Source organism: Lolium rigidum, chromosome 4 (genome assembly GCF_022539505.1).
Source record: "Lolium rigidum isolate FL_2022 chromosome 4, APGP_CSIRO_Lrig_0.1, whole genome shotgun sequence".
NCBI lineage: Eukaryota > Viridiplantae > Streptophyta > Magnoliopsida > Poales > Poaceae > Lolium > Lolium rigidum.
In genome coordinates, this window is record NC_061511.1 from 224,184,226 (window position 1) to 224,207,100 (window position 22,875).

At 42.0% G+C, this 22,875-nt stretch overlaps 1 protein-coding gene across 1 annotated transcript; it reads left to right on the forward strand.

The window, feature by feature from the left end:
* Positions 1-19,726: 19,726 nt before the first annotated feature.
* Positions 19,727-20,826, forward strand: LOC124707148 (chitinase 2-like). Its single transcript, XM_047238814.1, has one exon. The coding sequence runs from the start codon at positions 19,781-19,783 to the stop codon at positions 20,624-20,626; it is 846 nt and encodes a 281-aa protein (XP_047094770.1). The 5' UTR covers positions 19,727-19,780; the 3' UTR covers positions 20,627-20,826.
* Positions 20,827-22,875: the final 2,049 nt, after the last annotated feature.

Here is a 22,875-nt window from a genome sequence, read left to right on the forward strand (position 1 = left end):
AAGGTGCTTTTCCTTGTCCATGAACTCCTTCCACCCACCGACGCACATACGACCATCGTCCGAAGAAATTGCGTAGGACGAATGCACCAAAGTACCGGGATGGCACACAATACCGATTGCACCATATTGTTCCATACCTTTAGGAACCAAACGGCTAGGGATTTTCTGTTCCAACAAGTAGGGACATAGTTTAGTTAACACTTGTACGTAATGTAGGTCGCAAACTTAATGAAATGATATGATCTACCGCTTACCACGTGTTTGTTGTAATTTTCGCTGTTTGTCCAATTCGTAGTATGCAGCATTGGGACAAGTAGTGCTCCTTGATCATAATCTCCAAGCATTGTGGTAGTCAACAAGGTAGTCCAAGTTGTCCACCTGAAGAATGACGGTATGCATCATCCTCCAATTTATCATTGTTCCATCAGTACTACTGAGCGAGTCAACAATGTCACGCTTCGTACGGGACAACTGGTAGTAAGCTGCATAATTAAAATAACTCACATAAGATGGAATAATTAATATGATCAATCATTGTGTCCAAAGGTGGAAAATTACCCGGATGGATTAGTGGTTCAGCTCCAGCTTATTACAAGAGTATCCTCGACCGGATGAGTTAACTCGAAAATTAACTCCATGCCAACCTTAAAATTGTACACTCTAGCAAATTCGTTCCAAAATCTTCCGTTGATATAGGTTCTCGCCAGCTCCGTTGATAACATTAACAACAAATGCATGGCCATCTTTGGTTTTAAGTGCAGCTTCAAAAGTTGTCCAGTGGGAGGTCTGGACACCATACTTCTTAAGGAAATACGGTCTATAGTAGCAAGGGATGACCTAAATTCAGTAGAGTTAATACAAAAGTAAGTTAAATATGCGTCTACTCGGATAATCACCGAGTCTCGGATCTTGGACTTCTATCAAGCACATATCTGAACTTCTATCAAGCACATATCTGAACTTCTATCGGCATAGGACTGAACTACCGATACCTCTATCTCTAACAGACTACAACTATCGTAAAACTGGTATGAACGTAAAAGTTATCACAACTATCGTAAAACTCAACCATAAATAAGCGGTTAATACATATGGTGACCAACAATTATTACACACATCCGAATAATAGTACTAAACTAGCAATCACTACTAGGATCACGTGTTAAACTTTGATGTGGCGGCGAATTAATGAAACATCTGAATGAATTTTAAACTTATAAGTGCATGTACCGTCTTCTCCTCAAAACCCTCTTGTAGTGTTTGCACGAAAAAACCTAACGCGACTCCCCTCCGCCGCACATCCCCTTCTTGTCAAAGCAAACCGGACACTGCAAAAAATATGAAGAAAGATTACCAATCGGAAACAACGATCGATCGCGAGACGTACATGTTATTTACGTACTCCACTAGTAGGCGCCATCCTTGGTCTCGACGCGGAGCGAGAGTCTTACAAGTCTCGCCGGCGAGAGACGTGGCGAGCCGTGGCGGCGAGAGACGTGGCGAGATCCGGCGGCGAGAGACGTGGCGAGATCCGGCGGCGGCCGAAGGAGGTCGTGAAATGATGGCAAGTTATATCGTGGAGTAAATTTCGGTAGGTCAATAGGAGTGCAAATGGGCGGTGCTGGGTTTAGACGTGACAACACGGTCCAATGCGCGTCGCAGGGACTAGACCCGCGTCAGTTTTCTCTTCGTCTGCCGTGTCAATATTTATCCCCTTCCCCCTCCCCTACCGTCTCAATATTCGCACCGCATCCTGATTTCCACTTTCCACACTTCTCGTCGTTTCCTCTCCCTCATTATCTTCGTCTTCCGCCGCTGCGTCGCCATGGACATGGATGAGCAGCAAATCTACAACTGGACTAGCAAGCGCACAGTCCACATCCACGACGACGAGGACCTGGATGTGGTCTACACCAACGACCCCCGGGAAGTGCGCCGCGTCCTCGACATGTACACGGAGTGGCTCATGGAGGAGGAGCACAAGTTCGTCGGCCTCGACTTCGAGTACACCAACCATCGAGCCGAGGACGAGAAGAAGATCGCCGTGGTTCAACTCTGCATGCGTCGACATGTGCCGGTGTTCCACTACGCAGCGTAAGAACTAATCCCCTTTTTTAATCTTTCGTTTGGGGTTTTTTACTTGCCGCCGTTCTGTCTCTCTTTGATTTTCGTTTGACATTGTTCCCGAAAATCAGTACATTCCCGATCTAAATCTGCTACACATTGTTCCATAAAAGCAAGACATTCCCGATCTAAATCTGCTACACATTGTTCCCGATTTATTAATTTCTTTCATCTTCGTCTCCTCTCGTAGGTTCTTGCATATTTGTAACCGATCCGTGACTAGTACATTACTTTGTTTATCGCAGTGCTAACTCGGTGGGAGTCTCCGGCAATCTGCGATTTCTTTCGAGAAGGCGCTACGTTTGCGAGTGTTGACATCCGTGGTGACAAGAGAGTTCTCGCGGAGGACATGGCACATGGAGATTCCTTCCGAGTACTACGTCGATCTCCAGTGACGAGTACTTCAAGTACACTCGGTCATGCGAGGGCTGGCATGGCTACCATGGCAGCAAGACTCATTGATTCATGGTTCGGTGATATGAAGAAGAAGTTCCACCACCATCGCCACGGACCGTGGGGGACTTCCCACTTCCAAATATGAACATCGAGTATGCAGCCATTGATGCTTGGGTCTCGTACGAGCTCTACCGCAAGATCGTGGTCGACGAGTCCTCGCCGATGGTGGATTGATCATCTCTTCCGCCGCATGACCCCCCGATCTTTTGGTTTGGTCTCCCTCCCGCGTGAGGTGCTTTTGGCTAGTAGTCCATTCTTTTGAAACTGTAAATATTTTGCCATGCTATGTTAACAATTGTCTTGGGAGGTTTCAATTTTATGTTAACAATTGTTCTTTTGAAACTAAATGTTCGGAAGCAAGTAGAGTTCTTCAAAATCAAAACATAGCAGTACGTAAAAATCACCAAAAATTGTGATTAAAATTTTCTTTATGACTTTTACTCATTTATCTGAAATTTTTCATCGAAAAAATCTCAAAGTGGTGAACAATAACATAATATGGTGTCCCCATGGTGCACATGTGTCGAACGAGGGGTTTTGGACGAAAAGAGGGGCATGATTTGGCACCCTTGTGCACAATGTGATATCACACCTTGCTTGCTATGGGTTTTGATTTTTTGGAGTTGGTGGCTTGGTGTCCCCATGGTGGACATGTGTCGAACGAGGGGTTTTCGACCGAAAAGAGGGGCAACTCGCCAAAAACCGACCAAACCACCATGGATTTGGGGCATGATTTGACACCCTTGTGCACATTGTGATATCACACCTTGCTTGCTATGGGTTTTGATTTTTGGAGTTGGTGGCATGGTGTCCCCATGGTGGACATGTGTCGAACGAGGGGTTTTCGGACGAAAAGAGGGGGAAATCGCCAAAAACTGACCAAACCACCATGGATTTGGGGCATGATTTGGCACCCTTGTGCACATTGTGATATAACACCTTGCTTGCTATGGGTTTTGATATTTTGGAGTTGGTGGCATGGTGTCCCCATGGTGGACATGTGTCGAACGAGGGGTTTTCGGACGAAAAGAGGGGAAATCGCCAAAAACTGACCAAACCACCATGGATTTGGGGCATGATTTGGCACCCTTGTGCACATTGTGATATCACACCTTGCTTTCTATGGGTTTTGATTTTTTGGAGTTGGTGGCTTGGTGTCCCCATGGTGGACATGTGTCGAACGAGGGGTTTTCGGACGAAAAGAGGGGGAAATCGCCAAAAACTGACCAAACCACCATGGATTTGGGGCATGATTTGCCACACTTGTGCACATTGTGATATCACACCTTGCTTGCTATGGGTTTTGATTTTTTGGAGTGGGTGGCATGGTGTCCCCATGGTGGACATGTGTCGAACGAGGGGTTTTCAGACGAAAAGAGGGGGAAATCGCCAAAACCGACCAAACCACCATGGATTTGGGGCATGATTTGGCACACTTGTGCACATTGTGATATCACACCTTGCTTGCTATGGGTTTTGATTTTTGGAGTTGGTGGCATGGTGTCCCCATGGTGGACATGTGTCGAACGAGGGGTTTTCTGACGAAAAGAGGGGGAAATCGCCAAAACCGACCAAACCACCATGGATTTGGGGCATGATTTGCCACACTTGTGCACATTGTGATATCACACCTTGCTTGCTATGGGTTTTGATTTTTTGGAGTTGGTGGCATGGTGTCCCCATGGTGGACATGTGTCGAACGAGGGGTTTTCGGACGAAAAGAGGGGAAATCGCCAAAAACTGACCAAACCACCATGGATTTGGGGCATGATTTGCCACACTTGTGCACATTGTGATATCACACCTTGCTTGCTATGGGTTTTGATTTTTTGGAGTTGGTGGCATGGTGTCCCCATGGTGGACATGTGTCGAACGAGGGGTTTTCGGACGAAAAGAGGGGAAAATCGCCAAAAACTGACCAAACCACCATGGATTTGGGGCATGATTTGCCACACTTGTGCACATTGTGATATCACACCTTGCTTGCTATGGGTTTTGATTTTTTGGAGTTGGTGGCATGGTGTCCCCATGGTGGACATGTGTCGAACGAGGGGTTTTCGGACGAAAAGAGGGGAAATTGCCAAAAACCGACCAAACCACCATGGATTTGGGGCATGATTTGGCACCCTTGTGCACATTGTGATATCACACCTTGCTTGCTATGGGTTTTGATTTTTTGGAGTTGGTGGCATGGTGTCCCCATGGTGGACATGTGTCGAACGAGGGGTTTTCGGACGAAAAGAGGGGGAAATCGCCAAAAACCGACCAAACCACCATGGATTTGGGGCATGATTTGGCACCCTTGTGCACATTGTGATATCACACCTTGCTTGCTATGGGTTTTGATTTTTTGGAGTTGGTGGCTTGGTGTCCCCATGGTGGACATGTGTCGAACGAGGGGTTTTTGGACGAAAAGAGGGGGAAATCGCCAAAAACTGACCAAACCACCATGGATTTGGGGCATTTAACGTCACCACATTACCCTACAACAGAAGTTTCACTTCGAAAAAGGTTTGACAACCTCTTAGTGCAATTAGGTCAACCTAGGTTTCACCAAACACTCAAACTTTCATATAAAATTGAAAATTTGTTGAAATCTTTCCAAACCTTGTGTATTGGCCAATGTGTGGCTAACACTTTCCATGGAAAATAACAAACTAGAAAAAAATTTGGCATAAGGGTGCATCAACATGTGGGTAATGACGCTAGCATGCTATCTTGGCAGCTTTGGTTTGAAAATTTTCAAAAATTCATCCCCTAAACTCAAGAAGAGGCTATGTGTGATCACTAATTCGTATTTCAAATATTTTAGAGTTTTTAATACCCATACCGAAAATTCTGTGCCAGCCCATCCGTCATGCGTGGGACCCATGTCAAAGTAATGGGAAAGTGGACCGACTACATGCAGCAATCCACGTTTTCACACCCACGCGTCGACAGAGGAACCCAAACGGCAGCACGTATCGTATATCCATCGGCCCCATCGTCTCTCCCACCCGCAACTTCTATTCCCCAATCTCTGGCGAAAACCCCTGCTTGCACCTCCACCAGCGCAACACCGACCTCCCCTTCCACCGAAGATCCCGAAGATGAAGCGTGTTCGCGGAGACGAGCCGGAGGCGAGTGCGGTCGTCAACGTCGACAGAGGCGACGGCGATGGTCCGGTAGTAGTCGACGTCGCGGAGGCGGGATCTTCTTCCGCAACTGGAGCCGCTCTTCGCCGCGCCGTGACCGTGGAGGGCTCCGCCCAACCGGCCGTGGTCGCCGTCGCTGATGAGGCCACGGGAGACGTCCTCGCTCCCGCGGCACAAGCAGATGACCAGGGCTTCGATCCGAATGACCCGTTCTACCGCCACTCCAGGCAGTACCGCGAGCTATATGGCCCCGGAGAGTGCGACGAGGTCGAAGAGGAGGCCTCCGACAACGTGCAGCGAGGTACTCGTACTATTCCGATCGATCCCCCGTTTTTCTTGATCTTACCGTTCACCATAGGGTTTGCTCATAGGGTAGATTGATTTGCCCCGTCAACGACTTCTTGTACAAATTGATGATTCCGGGGTTCTTGCTCATCTGATTTATGGTTTGTAGTTAGTAGATCTGTAATATTTGATGCACATCTTGATTCAACTCGTAATGATTCCTTTTGTGTGATGAATGATACCTGCTTAGTGTAACGCTCATCGCATTTCAAACTTAAATTCATCCGAATATGAATCATACCAGAGTGATTATGATTACAAGAATTATATTATAGGTACTATTAATTGATCTCGATACATGGATTTTATAATCACCATTTGTCTTAAACTCGGTGCTTATTTATACGATGAAAGCATAGTGTGTACATCATTTTAATTTGGGGAACAAGTGAATTATCGCTTGCATGTAATTTATGACCATAATTTTTGTTCAATTCCTCGCTTATTGACGTCATGAATCCATATTGTTTTATGAATCGAGTACATCTTCAGTGGAACAAATGATTGATCCCCGATCCATGAAATTTATAATCACCATTTTCTCTTAAATTGGTGCTTACTTATAATACTCGAAATAATGATTGGACTACCCATGAACAAGTTGTGACAACAGTTTAAATTGGTGGTTATTTATATTAGTGAAGTAATTATGTATGGTTGGATCTGGATCATAAATGTTGATTCTACATGATTAATTCTTAATAATGTTCATACAAAAATATTTAATGCTTCAATTGTATTTCATTTAATTTCCTTCTCTCACTTCTTCTTTACTTTCAAAATCGCAGGAAGACTCTGAGGACGTTGACAGCGACAAGGAGGACCGGGACCGGAAGAGCCGCTTCGTTCTGAAGAAGTCGAAGACCGGCCGCATCCCTTTCCGTCGTAACGGAAAGCCACATTGCCCATTCCGCGGCAGGGTTTTCCCGAACGATCTCGTGTGTCCGATCCAAGACGCGACGGGAGTTGGAAAAGGTAGCAAGCGTAAGCACAATCCCGCTAGCAAGGCGAAGCACGCCGCCTTTGGCAAGTTCCTCGTGGACTACGTCAGGACCGGCCTCATCCCGCTCGTCGGTCCAGACTGTTGGCCCTCATGTTCTCCACTAAATTTAGTTTCCGTTTAGTTGTTCCCCCGGAGGTTCATGGTTAAACTATGTCATGTTTCAAAGACTATGTTCTACTTTTGTTATTTGGAACCCGGGCAATCATACCCAGCTTGTTTAACTTCCAGACCTAGTGGGCTTGTTCTGTTTTTCCCAAGGCCCAGGGAAGTACATATTAATTTGCAAAAAATGAACAATCCCTTCACACTATACAATGCAGGACCAAATCAGTGAAAATTGAACTGGCAGTAGAAAAAATGCAGGACCAAATAGTCAATCGTAAAGTTTACCCCCTACATAATCCCACTATACAATCCCTTCACACAAGAGCGGCCAGGGTAGCGATATGACATAAACACACAATGGGCACACACAAATTGTAGACTAAAACAATTATATCATATGATAAAGATTATATCATAGGATATCAACCGAAACTTCAATACCACCACGGCCGCCCTGGTTGAAAAGAATGAGAACAACATTCCCAGATTCAAAGTTATACTCCTTAGTAAACTCCGACCAGCAGGAATCGAACTTCATCCTTCCATCAATAGTGGTGTAGTATGCACCCTGAGGGTGGTAGCCATAGTCATCAACAAAAAAACATGCCTCCCCGCTTTCAGAGATATTCAAGGACCTAACAACTTCCTTCGGTATACGCTGAATAATAAAAATTAAATTATATATGGGAAGGATATAAAGGATAACTAAGATTACATAAAGAAAACGAGAATTATACCAGTCCATTGCCCTTCAAATCAGTATTCGTCAAGGTGTGCACAAAAACAACACCAAGACCAAGACCACGCTCACGGAGAAGTTGTTCCTTCTTCAATGTTTGAGCAAGTAGTAAGCATAACACCTTTAGTGTGGACAACTGCAGTTGGAATTTCTGCATACAAATTTAAAATTAATAAAAGAATAAAAAAAGAGGAGATATAACATCAGTTATATTAAAAAAATGGGCAACACATGGTAAAAGATAAAACAGAATTACCATCGACACGATGCTTTTCAATGCCATCAGGACCTACTGCAAAAATCCCAAACAGTTCAGGAGCACTATCAAACCCAAACATGATACAATCACCAACTTTCGTGTCGTAGTCATGAAGAAATTTTTGGTATCCAAGTACCAAAAACACGTGTCTTCGAACCGCCTTTCTTAACATGAAATTTGTACTTCACTTCATCCGATGTAACGACAAAGAAGATATTACCAACAAGGTTGTTGAACCGCCTCCTCACAAAACAAGGCACAATCCGAAAAAACAAGTAGAACAAAAATGCAGTAAAATAAGGATATAGTCTAGAATCTGTCAACAAAAAAGATACATTCTAAAAAAGGATATATACCATAAAGTCATCAAATCTGCTTCCAAGATAACAACGAAATGAACCGAGAGTCTCCCGCCTCTGTCGACAATGATTGCCCATCGAACCACAAACAACACAGCTTCATCCTGTGTATATTTAGCAATTACCAAAGCTAGTAAAAAATACAGGTAGGTAGGGCATATTCATAGAAATCTATCCATAGATCCGAAACCATACACACATATATCCATAGATCCGAACAAACAAGATTATTCGAGAGGACAAAAAGGATTTTCAACAAAACAGAGAAAAAGGAGGTGAGGTGAAGTAGTGACATGTAAAAACATATTTTCCTACCTCTCAAAACAAACGAAAATCTTCAGAGAGAAAAGAGTTTTTCAGCAGAAAAGAGAGAGAAAGAAGATGAAGGAGACTTGCTTCACCGAATGAACAACGGAGGGCGAAGGCAAAACCAACCAGGGGCATTATAAATACAATAAGTAGTAGTAACTCGCCTACAACCGCTATTTAATGAGGTCGTGGGGTAGATGGTGGTTGCTATCCTTTAAGTTATTCAAAAGTCAAACACAAAGTATCTCATGCAAAAATACATTGAATCATAAAGTTGCACTTCAAAATTATTTAAAACCATATGATTTACAACTTCAAATGTACAACAACATGTTGACTACATGCCTTTGTTCGGACTATAGGTTAGGTCGAACAATTATGGCATGTTAGTCATTTTTTCAACATACATAAAAAACAAATGCTCATTTGTGGACGAAGTGCACAATTATACCAAAGTAGGCATCACTTCAACACATCAAACTACACCAAACCTCATGAAAAATTTAAATTTGAATTTTGCACATGAATGTCACAACATTTACTCAGTCCCACTAGTTACCGATGACTTTACATTGAATTTAGCATTTATTATGAGTTTTACTCGTTTTCCGTCATTTTTTAATAAAAAAATCAACAAACACCTAAAAATGTCGAAAAATCTGAAACTCCTTAGGCACACATACCTACCCTTCATGACCACTCACAAAAATTTGCAGCTCAATCTGAGTATTTGAAGTGCAGCTTGCTTGAAAAAGAGCCCTTCACCGACATGATCGATGTGGGTCCACACATGGATCGACCCAACCAACATGAGGTTCCACAAGTGTTTTCGGACAAAATCTCACATGTGTGAACAATAACATGTATATGTGGGATGTGTTCTCACATATACCTCACATGCAAAAGGTTTTACAACTTCCGGGTCGACGATTCGACCGTTCTGCCGAAAATGTCCTCACTTGTGTAAATTCACATCAAACTACACCAAACCTCATGAAAAATTTAAATTTGAATTTTGCACATGAATGTCACAACATTTACTCAGTCCCACTAGTTACTGATGATTTTACATTGAATTTAGCATTTATTATGAGTTTTACTCGTTTTCTGTCATTTTTTAATTAAAATATACATGTACAGTTCCATTTTCAGAGTAATATTTTTTCTTTCACGACAAAAACTTGTTCCCTCCAAATTGTAGTACGCCGGCTGCCAAAACGCCCAAATTTTTTGTTCCCTCCACTCCTCCCGCGCACCCCACCTATCAAATATTTCGCCCTCCCTTATATACGTCGTGCCTCTACCCCATGATTTACGAGCATCTTAACTACCCACACACCCGACCTCATCCTCTCGTGCTCACCCCGATCCGGTGTCTTCGCCGGACGTTCATCCATCTCGCATCTATCTCCCCGGCCGGTGGTCGCCATGGCCGGCAGTCGTCGAAACGTCGGGGTGAAGGAAAATCTCACACACACGCCGAAGAAGGCGCCCGGCTCGAAGAAACGCCAAGGTAAATCTGTCGGTGATCGGCTTGTTGTTGTGTTTTTCGGATGGTTAGATCCAGAGATCGGTTTTACATGTCTACCACGCCCGTTTGACCTATATCTAGATCTTGCATATTTGATAGATCCAATCCCGACATCATACGTATAGGGTTTATCGTTTTTATTGCAGAGACAATCATGCCGTGCTATACAATCTTTGCCATCCCGCCGCTGTACAATCTTTTGCATAGACAATTGTTTGCCGAAACACTTAACTGAACTAATTCCAGCCGTTGCCGAAAACAGCTCGACGAGCTACAGGTGAACAACGACATTGCTTCGGACTTTTATTCGTCGGTTCGTAGGGAAGCGAGTTTGATCTAGAACAATTGTTTGCTGTTTTCTATGGAACTAGTTAGTTTGCACGTGCAATGCACGTCTTAACAATGTAATGAAGTTTTTTTAATCATGTACTTTGTTTCATCGAGTCTATTTATTTCCACAATTTTTGTTTATCTATGTCTTTCAAAAGTCAAAAATCAAATTTCAGCACATATCCGAACTTCTATCAAGCACATATCCGAACTTCTATCAGCACATATCCGAACTTCTATCGGTATAGGACTGAACTACCGATACCTCATTATGTGTCAATTATTTGTTACGAGTAGATATCTAAAAGCACATGATGTCCCTTAGCCTGCCATATGCCCCCTCTTATGTTTTGTTCGCCGACATCATGCGTAGACTCTTATGTTTTCAATCATTTGCTCGCTGTACAATATTTTGGAAAGACAATTATTTGCTCGTTTTCTATGGAATTGGCGCCCTCTTATGTTTTGTTCACGCTCCGCTCTTCCGATTATTTCAGCGGAGACACAAAACCCCGTCAAGCCGGCATATGAGCTTGCCAAGGAGAAACAAATGCAAGAAAATGTAGTACGCATGGAAAAAATTTCGCTGAAAAATATGGACCCGCCCACAAATTTCGAAAGATTTCTCTCGGTTTTGCACGTACATTAGTGTATGGTGGGGTACAAATAGGAACTAGTAACAATCTAAAGGACTCGATCTGCGAAGAGATGGAGGTCGAAGAGGACCCTTCGTATGAACCGAATCCGTAAGACATAGCTACCGCCGATGATGATCTTCATTCGGATGAGGATCGACGCATCTGTCGGCAAAACTTCAGCTCAGTGTCCGTGGAACTATGTCCGAACTATGATAGGAAATACGTACATGCTAAATGTTTCCTACTAATGTAGCCTCTACTTTGCTTGCAGATAGTTGCTTCTTCCGCAATAGTTGCACGTAAGAAGCGATCCATACCTCAAGTTGCACCATCCAACATTGCAACAAGATCAATGGCAACAACCGAACCCGAAGCTGGGTCATCCGATGAGCCGATGGCCACCGCTGGTCCGAACACCGAAGGAGCACCCTCACCTAACCGGATCATGACATCCGGAGGCAGCACCTCATCTCCCGAGGACAATCAAATTGTAAACTTTGAGCGGCAAGGTATGAAAGTTTGTAAAAACTAAACACCGTACCGCATATTTTCATATAAAAGAGAATCATTTCATATCTCTTATTTCAGAGACATTGACAACATCTGGCGGTAGTAAGAGAAAGAGAGGTGGACGCAGACGTACCATGGGCCATGGACTACATGAGTACACAAGAAGAAATGGTGGCAATAAGATGCCAATTGAATTCACTCCCGGTGTCAGGAGACCCAAGGATTATGTCCAATCAGCAAAGCCGAGCAATGAGGTTGGTATTCACATCCGTGAAAAAATGCCGCTTGCAACACACTCGGACACAAGTACAAGAAAGATGACACTCTCAAACATGTCATTCCTCATGCTATAAGTACAAGTAGCGGTGAGTCCTGTACAATCTTGGTTTAACCTAATTAGTATGCTACATGATCATCTATCTAAGAATCTACTGATTAATGCATCACTATTTTGAAGGGAAAGTTTAATATGGACAAAAATGATGAGGTGGCTCAAGATGTGTGCACTGATATCCTGCAAGTTAGTATTCGACAGTTCCGATATAGGCTTAAAAAGGAGTATTGGACGAAAATTAAAAATCTCACACTGGAGCAAGCATATCTCAAGAAGCCAGGTCATGTAGAAGAGAATAGCTGGAAAGAACTGGTGAAAAGATGGTTTGATGAGAAGTACCAGGTACATAAACGTTATTGCTTTCAGTAATGACTACCGAATTCTTACATTTCTCCGATCCGGATAAATAAAATGCATGTACCGAACATAGGGATCGTGTGTAATAAATGGAAAGAACAGAGAAGTCGTGAAACAGCTTCCATACCACTGGATCTCGAAGCTATGTTGCTCACTCGGGAACATCTAGTAAGTGTTCGAATTTCCCAATACAGTTCATACTTCGTCATACACAAGTGTACAATGGTAATGTGCATTCTACATTTTTTCAAGCGTAAGGCTAAGCAACAGGAAGAAGAAACCTCTCCAATTGAATTTTTTAGAATCACACACACTAACAAGGATAACATTATGAGTGCTCGAAGCAAAAAGTGCATATGTAAGAAATATTTCTTATTAGCACAATATAATATAATCCAGTTTTGTATGTTGTCCATGCAATGATTGTAATCTTTATGCAGGATCAAATGGTGGCAAAAAAGCGGCGCCACGCAATGAAGATGAACCTGATTTGACCGATTTGCAAATTGTTCAGCTAGTTCCGAGCGAGAAAAGCACATCCACCACCTCGCAACAAGACATTCCTACCAAGATTGGGCGTCGCAACAAGTTCCGGGAAGTCTTCTGTCTCGCCTACACGCATCGAGAGCTACAACAAAGACCGCGGATCAAGAGCAGAACTCCATACGAGCAGACTGAAACGTACCACAATGACATGCGAGCAAGACTGCAAGAACAAGATGAAAAATTTGAAGAGATCGGGAAGAAGCAGGAGGAAGAACTTGAAGCCGTGAAGAAAGCCCAAGAAGAAAAGACTCGGCTTATGAAAAGAGGCCGACGTAAATGGATGCCGTGCTTAATTTGCTCTTGAGGACATCCCAGCCACCATCCATGTCTCAATCCCGGGGCAACTAATCTATTGCACCACCGTCCTACAACATTGTTAATCATAGGTCTTTTAATTTCTTTGTGTTCCAATTGTAATTTTCTTATGAATCTTTCGGTCTCGTGAGAGACATATATACTTCTTGTGCCACCATTTAAGTATGATATTTATTGTCTACTTTTTGATATTTCGCCAGCTTTTTTGTTTCCCAAATTTCGCAAATAATTCAAATGCTCTCAAATTTTGTCAAATTCAAAAGGTGACGGAAAATGTCACAACGTCACTATTAAATGAAACCACGTGGCACCAATTTCCGGTCCCACTTGTCGAATTTGTGGGTCCCACCGATCAGCATTATTGGGACCCATATGTCGGCAACAACCTGGTCCCACTTGTCCGAATTTTGTGGATCCCACCGGTCGAATATTGTGGGTCCAGCTTGTCATAATATTTTGTGGGTCCCACCGGATATCCATGTCGGCGCCGTCGGACCCATGTTGTCGAAGCCAAATGGACTCACATGTAAGGCCACGTATGCTTTTTTGGACCAATCGAAGCTTCCCAAGATTTAGATATTGACGAAAGTTGCAATTTTTCGTGACAAACCCGTCTCGTCAACAATGAACCTTTGATGTTGACGAATTTGTAGGTCGTCACCATCAAACATTTGACGTTGACGAAAAAATGCATACCGTCACCCCCGATATTTTATGACGGAGCTTCCTTGACGAACCCCATGACGATCAAATTTTGTCACCGCGAAGTAATCCTTGACGAAAATTGGCCTTAATATGACGAAAGTGATTTGTCAAAAAAAATGTCTTCCTTTGTAGTGACAACATTGTGAATATCTTCTCAAGTTTCATTCTTTTAGGGGCGAAGCCTAAATTAGGTGTTGCCATAGATATGAGAAAGTACACCTCTTATGATTGGTCATACGGCCATTTTCATGAGCAAGTATAGGAATCATTAAGGCATAAATATTTCACCATAGCAATTAGTTCATTGACCCCCGACATAAACCTCTCTAATGAAACTCAAATTATTTGAAAATGGTTTCTATCAGTTCGTCCCTTCCAACCCTCATCATTACATTAAAGTGCAACCCTATAAGCCCATATAGGTGAAGTAATATGCAATCGATGTTCGCATAAAACCATCATAGAACAATATAAAATATAAAAATTTGACCAAATACACATTGCATATCATATGAAAATCGTAGCCAATTCATCCTATTCCCTCAGGAACATGGGGATCTACTGACAAGTGTGAAACATGGTATGGACCAGAGGCATATGAATTACAACACAATCTGAATATATAATCTCTCCAATGAATAAAGACAAGATGCCAAATTGCCAATCACAATATGCGAATAGCGCTTAAAACAATATCCAGGGTTCAATCAATCACAAACTATGAGGGGGATGAAGTGATCTTGAAGATGGTGATGGTGTAGATGATGGTGCTGATGGAGACATTGATGGAGAACCCTCCCCCTACGCCAAGGAGGAGTGATGATGATGATGAAGTTGATTTCCCCTTCACTGGACACTCAGGTGTGGTAGAATCTTCCTCTCCCAGTGTAGGAGAGGACTTTCCCCTCCGTCGCCGCCTCTGTAAATTGTGTGAAAATATGGCGTGGGTTTTCTGGCGAGACGGAGTCGTTTGTAAAAAGGGAGAGCCAAGGCGACACTCGAGGCCCAAACGGGTTAGGGTGGCGCGCGCAGCTAGCTTGGGCGCGCCACCTGACCTGTTTGGCCCTCTTGTCTCTCCTCGCGTGCTTGTTTTGGCCCACGGTCATTCTCTCGGTGAAAAACTGATCAAATATTTTTCCTTAGATTTTTAGGTGTCTAGACGGTCCTTGAAACAGCAAAATACGAAAAATGAGGTTGTGTGCCTCCGGAAAAATTATATACCAAGGAAAGGGACTTTGTAGAAAAGTCCCGTAAATCAATGAAAAATGCATAAATATTGATGAATCATGACAAATATCATTCAAAACTACTCATATGAGTCACTATATTGATGATGTAAAATACACGTATCAACTCCCCCAAGCTTAAATCTTTGCTCGTCCTCGAGCAAATAAGCGAATAGATCATATCATGCATCAATGAGGTTACGTTGATAACGAAATACGAAAATTACATCATCAACTTATGCATATTTACTTGTCTTAATCTGTGAGTTAACATCCATTCAAATGTGGGCTTCATATAATAGAAGTTCTAGCAATTACCTCTTGCTTTTGAATAAAACTAACCATTGTATGTTGGACAATTGAACAAGGTTCAAATTTCTCCTCTACTCTTTATCATTGTTTTGCATGGATTTTTACCTTGATTTCATTGATTTTTTTTACTTTACCTTTGTAATGAAGATAAACTCTCATAGAATAACTAGTTAAAGAAGAGAATTTGTCAAACAACAAGATATACATGAAGTTTGGCTATGTCAAACACTTTCACCATCTTTTCAATGGCATCAGTTAACGGTCTCCCCCTAGTAACCAGTGTAAACCTTATTCATAGATCTTTCAATCATGTCATATGATCTACTCAACCTTTATTTTTTAATTTCTATGGCTAACCGAATCCTCGGTTGCTTACCTTTCATTCACATTCTTAATGATCATACGTATTAAAATATCCATGACCCTCAGTTTACCTGTTGATTAGTAAGTAGTACAAGAATATCTCATGTCCACTTGTCATCATCTCTTCCTAACTATTGCTCTACAAAACCACATCTCTACCCCAAATTCAACGTGTACATATTTTTTCTTTATTTGTAAACATCCCTTGCATTGATCTTTCCTTTGTTGCAAGTTTGTGTTTGTTTGATAAGTTCTATGCTTGTCCCACATACTCAAGCAAATCTATTTCAAGACAAGATTTAACTGAAACTTCTAGATATGGGGCGCACATAAATCTCCAAATAAAAGAATCATAGATGGCATCATACTTTATATTTGATTAAAACTCACTGGACCAAAGATAAATGATAATGCTCTAAAAGTTTTCCAAGATACGATGTATGCCTGTGGTAGACCAATTATCGTTGGTGTACCAATATTCTGGTACACCTGCAGTAGGGGACGCCACCATCTATAACTGGGATAATACTTATCACCGGCGTACAAAAATAGTAGTTCGCTAGAGGTAATCTGGTATCGTTGGTGCAACGAATAATTGGTACGCCAACGATAAGCTGATATCGCTGACGGACCAAATAAGTGGTATGTGAATGGTAATAGCACCACGTGTACCACTTATTTGGTGCGCCGGTGCTAGCAGTGCAGGTATAGGCCTTTTTCCTAGTAGTGGGTGCGTTACTGATAGGATTTTGGGTGCGCCACTGGTAACTGAGGAAGGTGCGCCACTTGTATCCCATTTGGTGCCCCACTACTATTAATTCGAATACTAAATTTTTATTTGATTTTCTTGTATTTGTGCGTGTTACAAAAATTATATGCAGGTTATCTGCCAGTGCACCGTTTTGCTCAGTTCATGATCAATTCTTCATCACTTGGAGGAGTGTGACCAATTTACGGAGGTGACTATACGGTTGGAAGAACTTCGAGAGACTTTATTACCCGACATGGATGGTCACCTAATCTCAGGATTGGGCCTTCACTGTCTCAGGTGTCGGTATAGTTTTACAATACATTCCTTTTATTTATTTTATAAATTTAAGCGGTTATGTGCATGTTTTAGTTATACAGAGGTGGGTTGCAACACAAAAAGCTTTAACTCCAAAAAGTAGTAGTAATTTTTTTAGATAAAACACAATAATACCCAATTTTAAATTAATAAATCCCGATGAGTTCACATAACACTACACAATACTGTGGCATACAGCTTCGTCTAAGAACTAAAATAGACTAGCCTAAGACTAAAACAAGGATAGACATCTCGACCCAACAAGTCACCGCTGCGTGCAGAAAGAGAAGTAAAACACTCTAAGCATGGAGAGCAGCCAGGATCCTTAAGCTCTTGCCCGCAGGTACAGCTCTCGAAGGTCGTTCATCATCCAGCAGATTCCTAGTCTTTTTTTTCGAAATGAGGTATGCCCCGGCCTCTGCATCGGTTGATGCACACAGCCTTTTATTTTAAAAACTAAATATTCAGAGTTTACAATTCAAAAGATCAACGAGGATCGATACAAAAATCAACCATCGAAACAAAGAAAAAGTCTGCTAAACAGATTCCGCATCATGTAGTCTCCTAACAAGCCGCCAAGTTGCATGGTAGAAAATATCTTGGGCAACCATTCGAAGGCGGTTGCATCCAGAAACCATGCACTCCCGCTGATCTTCCGGGAGCAAGAAACGTCAAAGCTGGATCCAGTGAACCATAGTATGAATAACCTGCAAAAAAATAGTAGAATCCTTTTTGTTAAAGATAATATCATTTCTGCAATTCCAAATCGACCAACATAAATCTGAAACACCAATGCGAATTCTAGCTTTATCAGTTTTCTCAGCTTCATTTAGCCAATCCCCAAACAAATTTGTGACATTGGATGGAGGTGGAATGTTATATTCAGCAAAAACCACCCGCCAAATCAGCCTAGCAAAAGGACAGGAAATAAACAAATGTTCCACTAATTCCTCGGCGTCACAGAAAGAGCATTTCGTATTTCCATTCCAATTTCGCTTTGCTAGATTATCATGGGTCAAAAGGACATTCTTACTAAGGAACCACATAAAGATTTTAATTTTTGGTGATATTTTTATCTTTCAAAGATACTTACGGAAATATCTTGTATGACCATTCATCATATCACCATACATAGATCTAACAGTAAACTTTCCTGAAGCTGTCAGGCTCCAAACGAACCTATCTTGGTCATCATTTAGATTTATCTCCATTAATCGCTGGCATAGGTGAACCCATTTATCCCATTTATTGCCAATCAGCCTTCTTCGAAAACCAATATTTAACAGAGTCGAACTCATAACAGTCGCCACCGTATCATGTTTACGATGGATAATATTATATAATTCAGGATACTGAGATGCAAGGGTCTGCTCCCCTAACCATATGTTTTCCCTAAACTGCACTCCTTCTCCTGAACCAACTTCAAATTTACCTCTGCTAAAAAACTCCCCTTTAATTTTCATTAGGTCCTTCCAGAAAGGTGAATCAGTAGGTTTATTTTCAACTTCAGCCAAGTTTTTCTGAGAGAGGTACTTGTTTTTCAAAAGTTCTTGCCATAACCCATCTTCAAAAAGGAGCTTATAAAGCCATTTGCTAAGCAGGCAAGAATTTTTAATCTCCACAGTACTTCAATTCCCAGACACCTTGGTCTTTGGGTCTGCAAATTAAGTTCCACTTAGTTAACCGATACTTCTTTTTATTTTCCTCACACTGCCAAAAAAAACGTGAACGGAAAAAAATCTAATCTCTTTCTTACCCCTTTAGGTATATCAAAAAAAGATAGCATAAACATCGGCAAGCTAGTAAGAACTGAGTTAATCAATACAAGACGATCCCCATATGATAACATCTTTCCAGCCTAACACCCTAGCTTTTTCTCAAAACGACTCTCAACTGTGTTCCATTCAGAATTTTTCCTGGTTCCTAGTCTTGAAATTGATACTCCACAACTGCAAAAACAACATGATTTCGTAGATAATATCAGAAAGATGGTTAAGAACTTTCTTCTCGATAGTAAATTTATTGCGTAATTGCCATAGCGTCCAGCAAGAAACAACATCCACAGCAGTCTACAAGGATAACCCGCCGGCTGGATAAAATGAGGTGGAATTGCGTATATGAGTCCCACATGGTTGCTGTCGACGTCTAGATCTGTCCATGTATATCAGTCCCCACCATGGCTTGCGTAATCCATGTTAGACTCTTCCCAGCTTACGTAATCCACATGGTATCTTCCTTGTAATGAAAGACGGTACCATAATATATGTGTATACGTATCTAGCTACGCCGTAGCACATAGATATAGCAACCTGTCTACACCTAGCATGTGTGGGTGTATCTAGAATCGACGCGGAGGTTTGACACTTCTTCTCACGATGTGCAAACAAGCATCATTCCTTACCCAGATTGCTTATACGCCACTATGAGCTCTTGTTATATATCCACTTTTATTCAAAACGCGCTTAATTATCCAAGTTGAGACAATTAGCTGCAACGTCTCATTACAAGTTACAAATTCTGTCAACATATAGTCTTGGATAGGGTACACGTAATGATCGGCGAAAGCTACGTGCTGACGTGACACAACCAGCAGCGTATTTAGAACGGAGCACATCGATCACCTGCCCAACTTAACTACCAGCAGAAGCAGCCACACACTATATATCTGGCAGCAACGCAGCATCCTTAATCCTCACTACATCTCCAATTCAGCCATGACGAACGGATACCTGTTCCGAGAGTACATCGGCGCGCAGTTCAAGAACGTCCGCTTCTCCGATGTGCCCATCAACCCCAACCTCAGCTTCAACTTCATCCTCGCCTTCGCCGTCGACTACACGGTGGGGGCAAGGCCCGTGCCCACCAACGGCGTCTTCAACGCGTTCTGGGACACGGCCAACCTCTCCCGCACCGACGTGGCCGCCATCAAGGCCGCGCACCCCAACGTCAGCGTCATGCTCGGCATCGGCGGCGACAGCGTGCAGGACATCGTCAAGGCCTTCTTCACGCCCACATCCATCGACTCCTGGGTCGCCAACGCCGTCGCCTCCCTCTCCACCCTCATCACCCAGTACGGCCTCGACGGCATCGACGTCGACTACGAGCACTTCTCCGTCGGCGCCGACACCTTCGTCGAGTGCATCGGCCGCCTGCTCACCCAGCTCAAGGCAAAGTTCCCCAACATCACCACCTCCATCGCCCCCTTCGAGAGGGACGACGTCCAGCAGTACTACCAGGCGCTGTGGAAGAAGTACCCCCGCGTCATCGACTACGTCAACTTCCAGTTCTACGGCTACGGCGACAACACCAACGTCGACTACTACGTCAAGTTCTACAACGACCAGCAGGCCAACTACCCCGGCTCCAAGCTCCTCGCCAGCTTCAAGACCGGCGACGTCACCGGCCTGCTCTCGCCCGACCAAGGCATCAGCGCCGCCAAGGAGCTGCAGCGCCAGAACAAGCTTCCGGGACTCTTCATCTTCTCAGCCGACAGCTCCAAGATCAGCCCCTACGGGTTTAAATACGAGACCATGGCGCAGGAGATCATCGCCAACCATTGATAGAGTAGTTCTCCCAACAGATCGACGACGGTGTAATAAATAAGCATGGTGTTGTTGGGCTCGCCAAGAGCCTTAGAATAAGTGCACTTGTGATTGTGCACACGTATTAATTTGCGCGCGTCGCGTCTATGGCTTCCTACAAGAGATGCAAACTTCTTTGCAAATTTCAATATGATAAATCATGGCGTTTCTCAAATAAACTTGTCTTGCATATTAGGCAGCAGTCAACAAGGAAGAAGTTTTTTTTTCCGAAATGGTGCATTAATTGCCCATCCTCTGCATCAATATGATGCACACGACTTTTTATTTATTTGAAAGGTCCAAAATATCCAGAAGTTTACATCAAGGATCAGAGAGGGTTGAGACAAGTATCAACCATAGATAAATGAATAAAAACAAAGAACTATCTATTTTTGTAGCCTACTAGTGTGCTGTCACCCATTAGCCTGGAAAAAGAAGTCCTGAGTAACCGCCTGCTGTATAACCTGCAAAAAAATTAATATGTTACTCCGACTTATCTAAATAGATCAACATATAGCAAATATGCCAATACGTATTCTATTCTTATCCAATTTGTTTACCCCGTTAAGCTAATCACAAAACATATTAGTAATATTCACAGGTGGAGGTATATCAAAAGTAAAATAGATCATACGCCAAACAATTTTAGCGAAAGGACATGATAAGAATAAGTGATGTATTGTTTCTAGCTCATGACAAAAGGGAGTGGTGTTTTGAAACATGGGAGCATATGCTCCCTCAATTTTGAAATGCATCTTACACATATTTTGAATTTCAAAAAAATTGAAATCAAAAATTCGCATGTAAATCTTCTCGTGCTAGACGCTTACAAAGTTGTTTCATAAAAAATCGATTTATCATGTGACGTGTGTAAAAAAGACAAAACTAAGTGCTAAAAATAATGCTTTTCACAAGATAAGTTTTCTCTTTTTTATATAGACCACAAAAAATATTGGTTTTCCGTGAAACTTAACGAACGAACATATATTATGAAGATGTACATGTAAAAAAAATTGTTAAATTTTTTCGACATTTCGAAATATGATTTTGTGGTAGAGGGTGCATACGCACCCAGGAGCCGAATTGAATTTCCGATGACAAAAACAACACTTTTAGCACCCATGTAAATTACCAAGGAAGAAGGGTGGAAGAGGTAAAATCTTACTTCAGAAACACTAGAAAACTAACTCAAATAAATATAGGAAAAAAACAACAAAAAAAATGATAAAAGGCTCTTGTTCCAACATTAGATATTGCACAAACTAAGAGAAGAGTACACCGCAGTTTGCACCGCCTAACTTGACAATAGCCAAATGCTATCGAACTGCTCTACTTATTCAACTAGTGACAATTTATCGGCGTAATCGTTGTAGCACCCTGGTGCAATGGACGTAAGGGGATAACTCGCCAGAATCTCCTCATATAACAATGGGACTAATGGCAGAATTTTACTATCTAGTAGTGGGTTTTCTTCCTGCAAAGACACCTCATCTGAGAAATGTTATTATGACATCCTAGGTTTAGAGGCCACAAGTAGAGATTACACATAGGTGTGCAATGCATTCATGAATAGAAAATCCGGAGAATTTTCACGCATTCATATAAAATACAAAGAGATCGATGTTTCTCTCACGTCAATGGAATTGATTCAGCTCATCGACGTGAGTGCGAAAAATTTCGACATGACCTTTCTTGAATTCTGGTGTGTTGAGGGAAACAATTTGAATTCAAATTCAAACATGAAAAAATATATTCAAATAATAATTTGAATGAAATTTGAATCCTAAAAGTAAATAATTAATAATATTTCATGTTGAGAACAATTTAAAATTAAATGATAAATAATTATTACAATAATCAAGGAAGATTGTACAAATCTTCATTAGGCAATAAAGGATATTACAATGTCACAAGAAATTATATTACAAAATATTAAAAATAATTCCTAAACTAAATATGTTGGAGATATGCCCGAAAGAAAATAATAAAGTGGTTATTATTATATCTTAGTATTCATGATAAATGTTTATATCCCATGCTAAAATTGTATTAATTAGAAGCATTAATACATGCGTGTTTTGTAAACAAACCGGAGTCCCTAGTAAGTCTCTCGTTTAAACTATCTTGTTGATTAATTGATTATCAATGTTTCCTGATCATGAACATTGTCATTATGAGAATGATATGATGGACACATACCCGTAGTAAGCATAGCAATAAGATCAAGT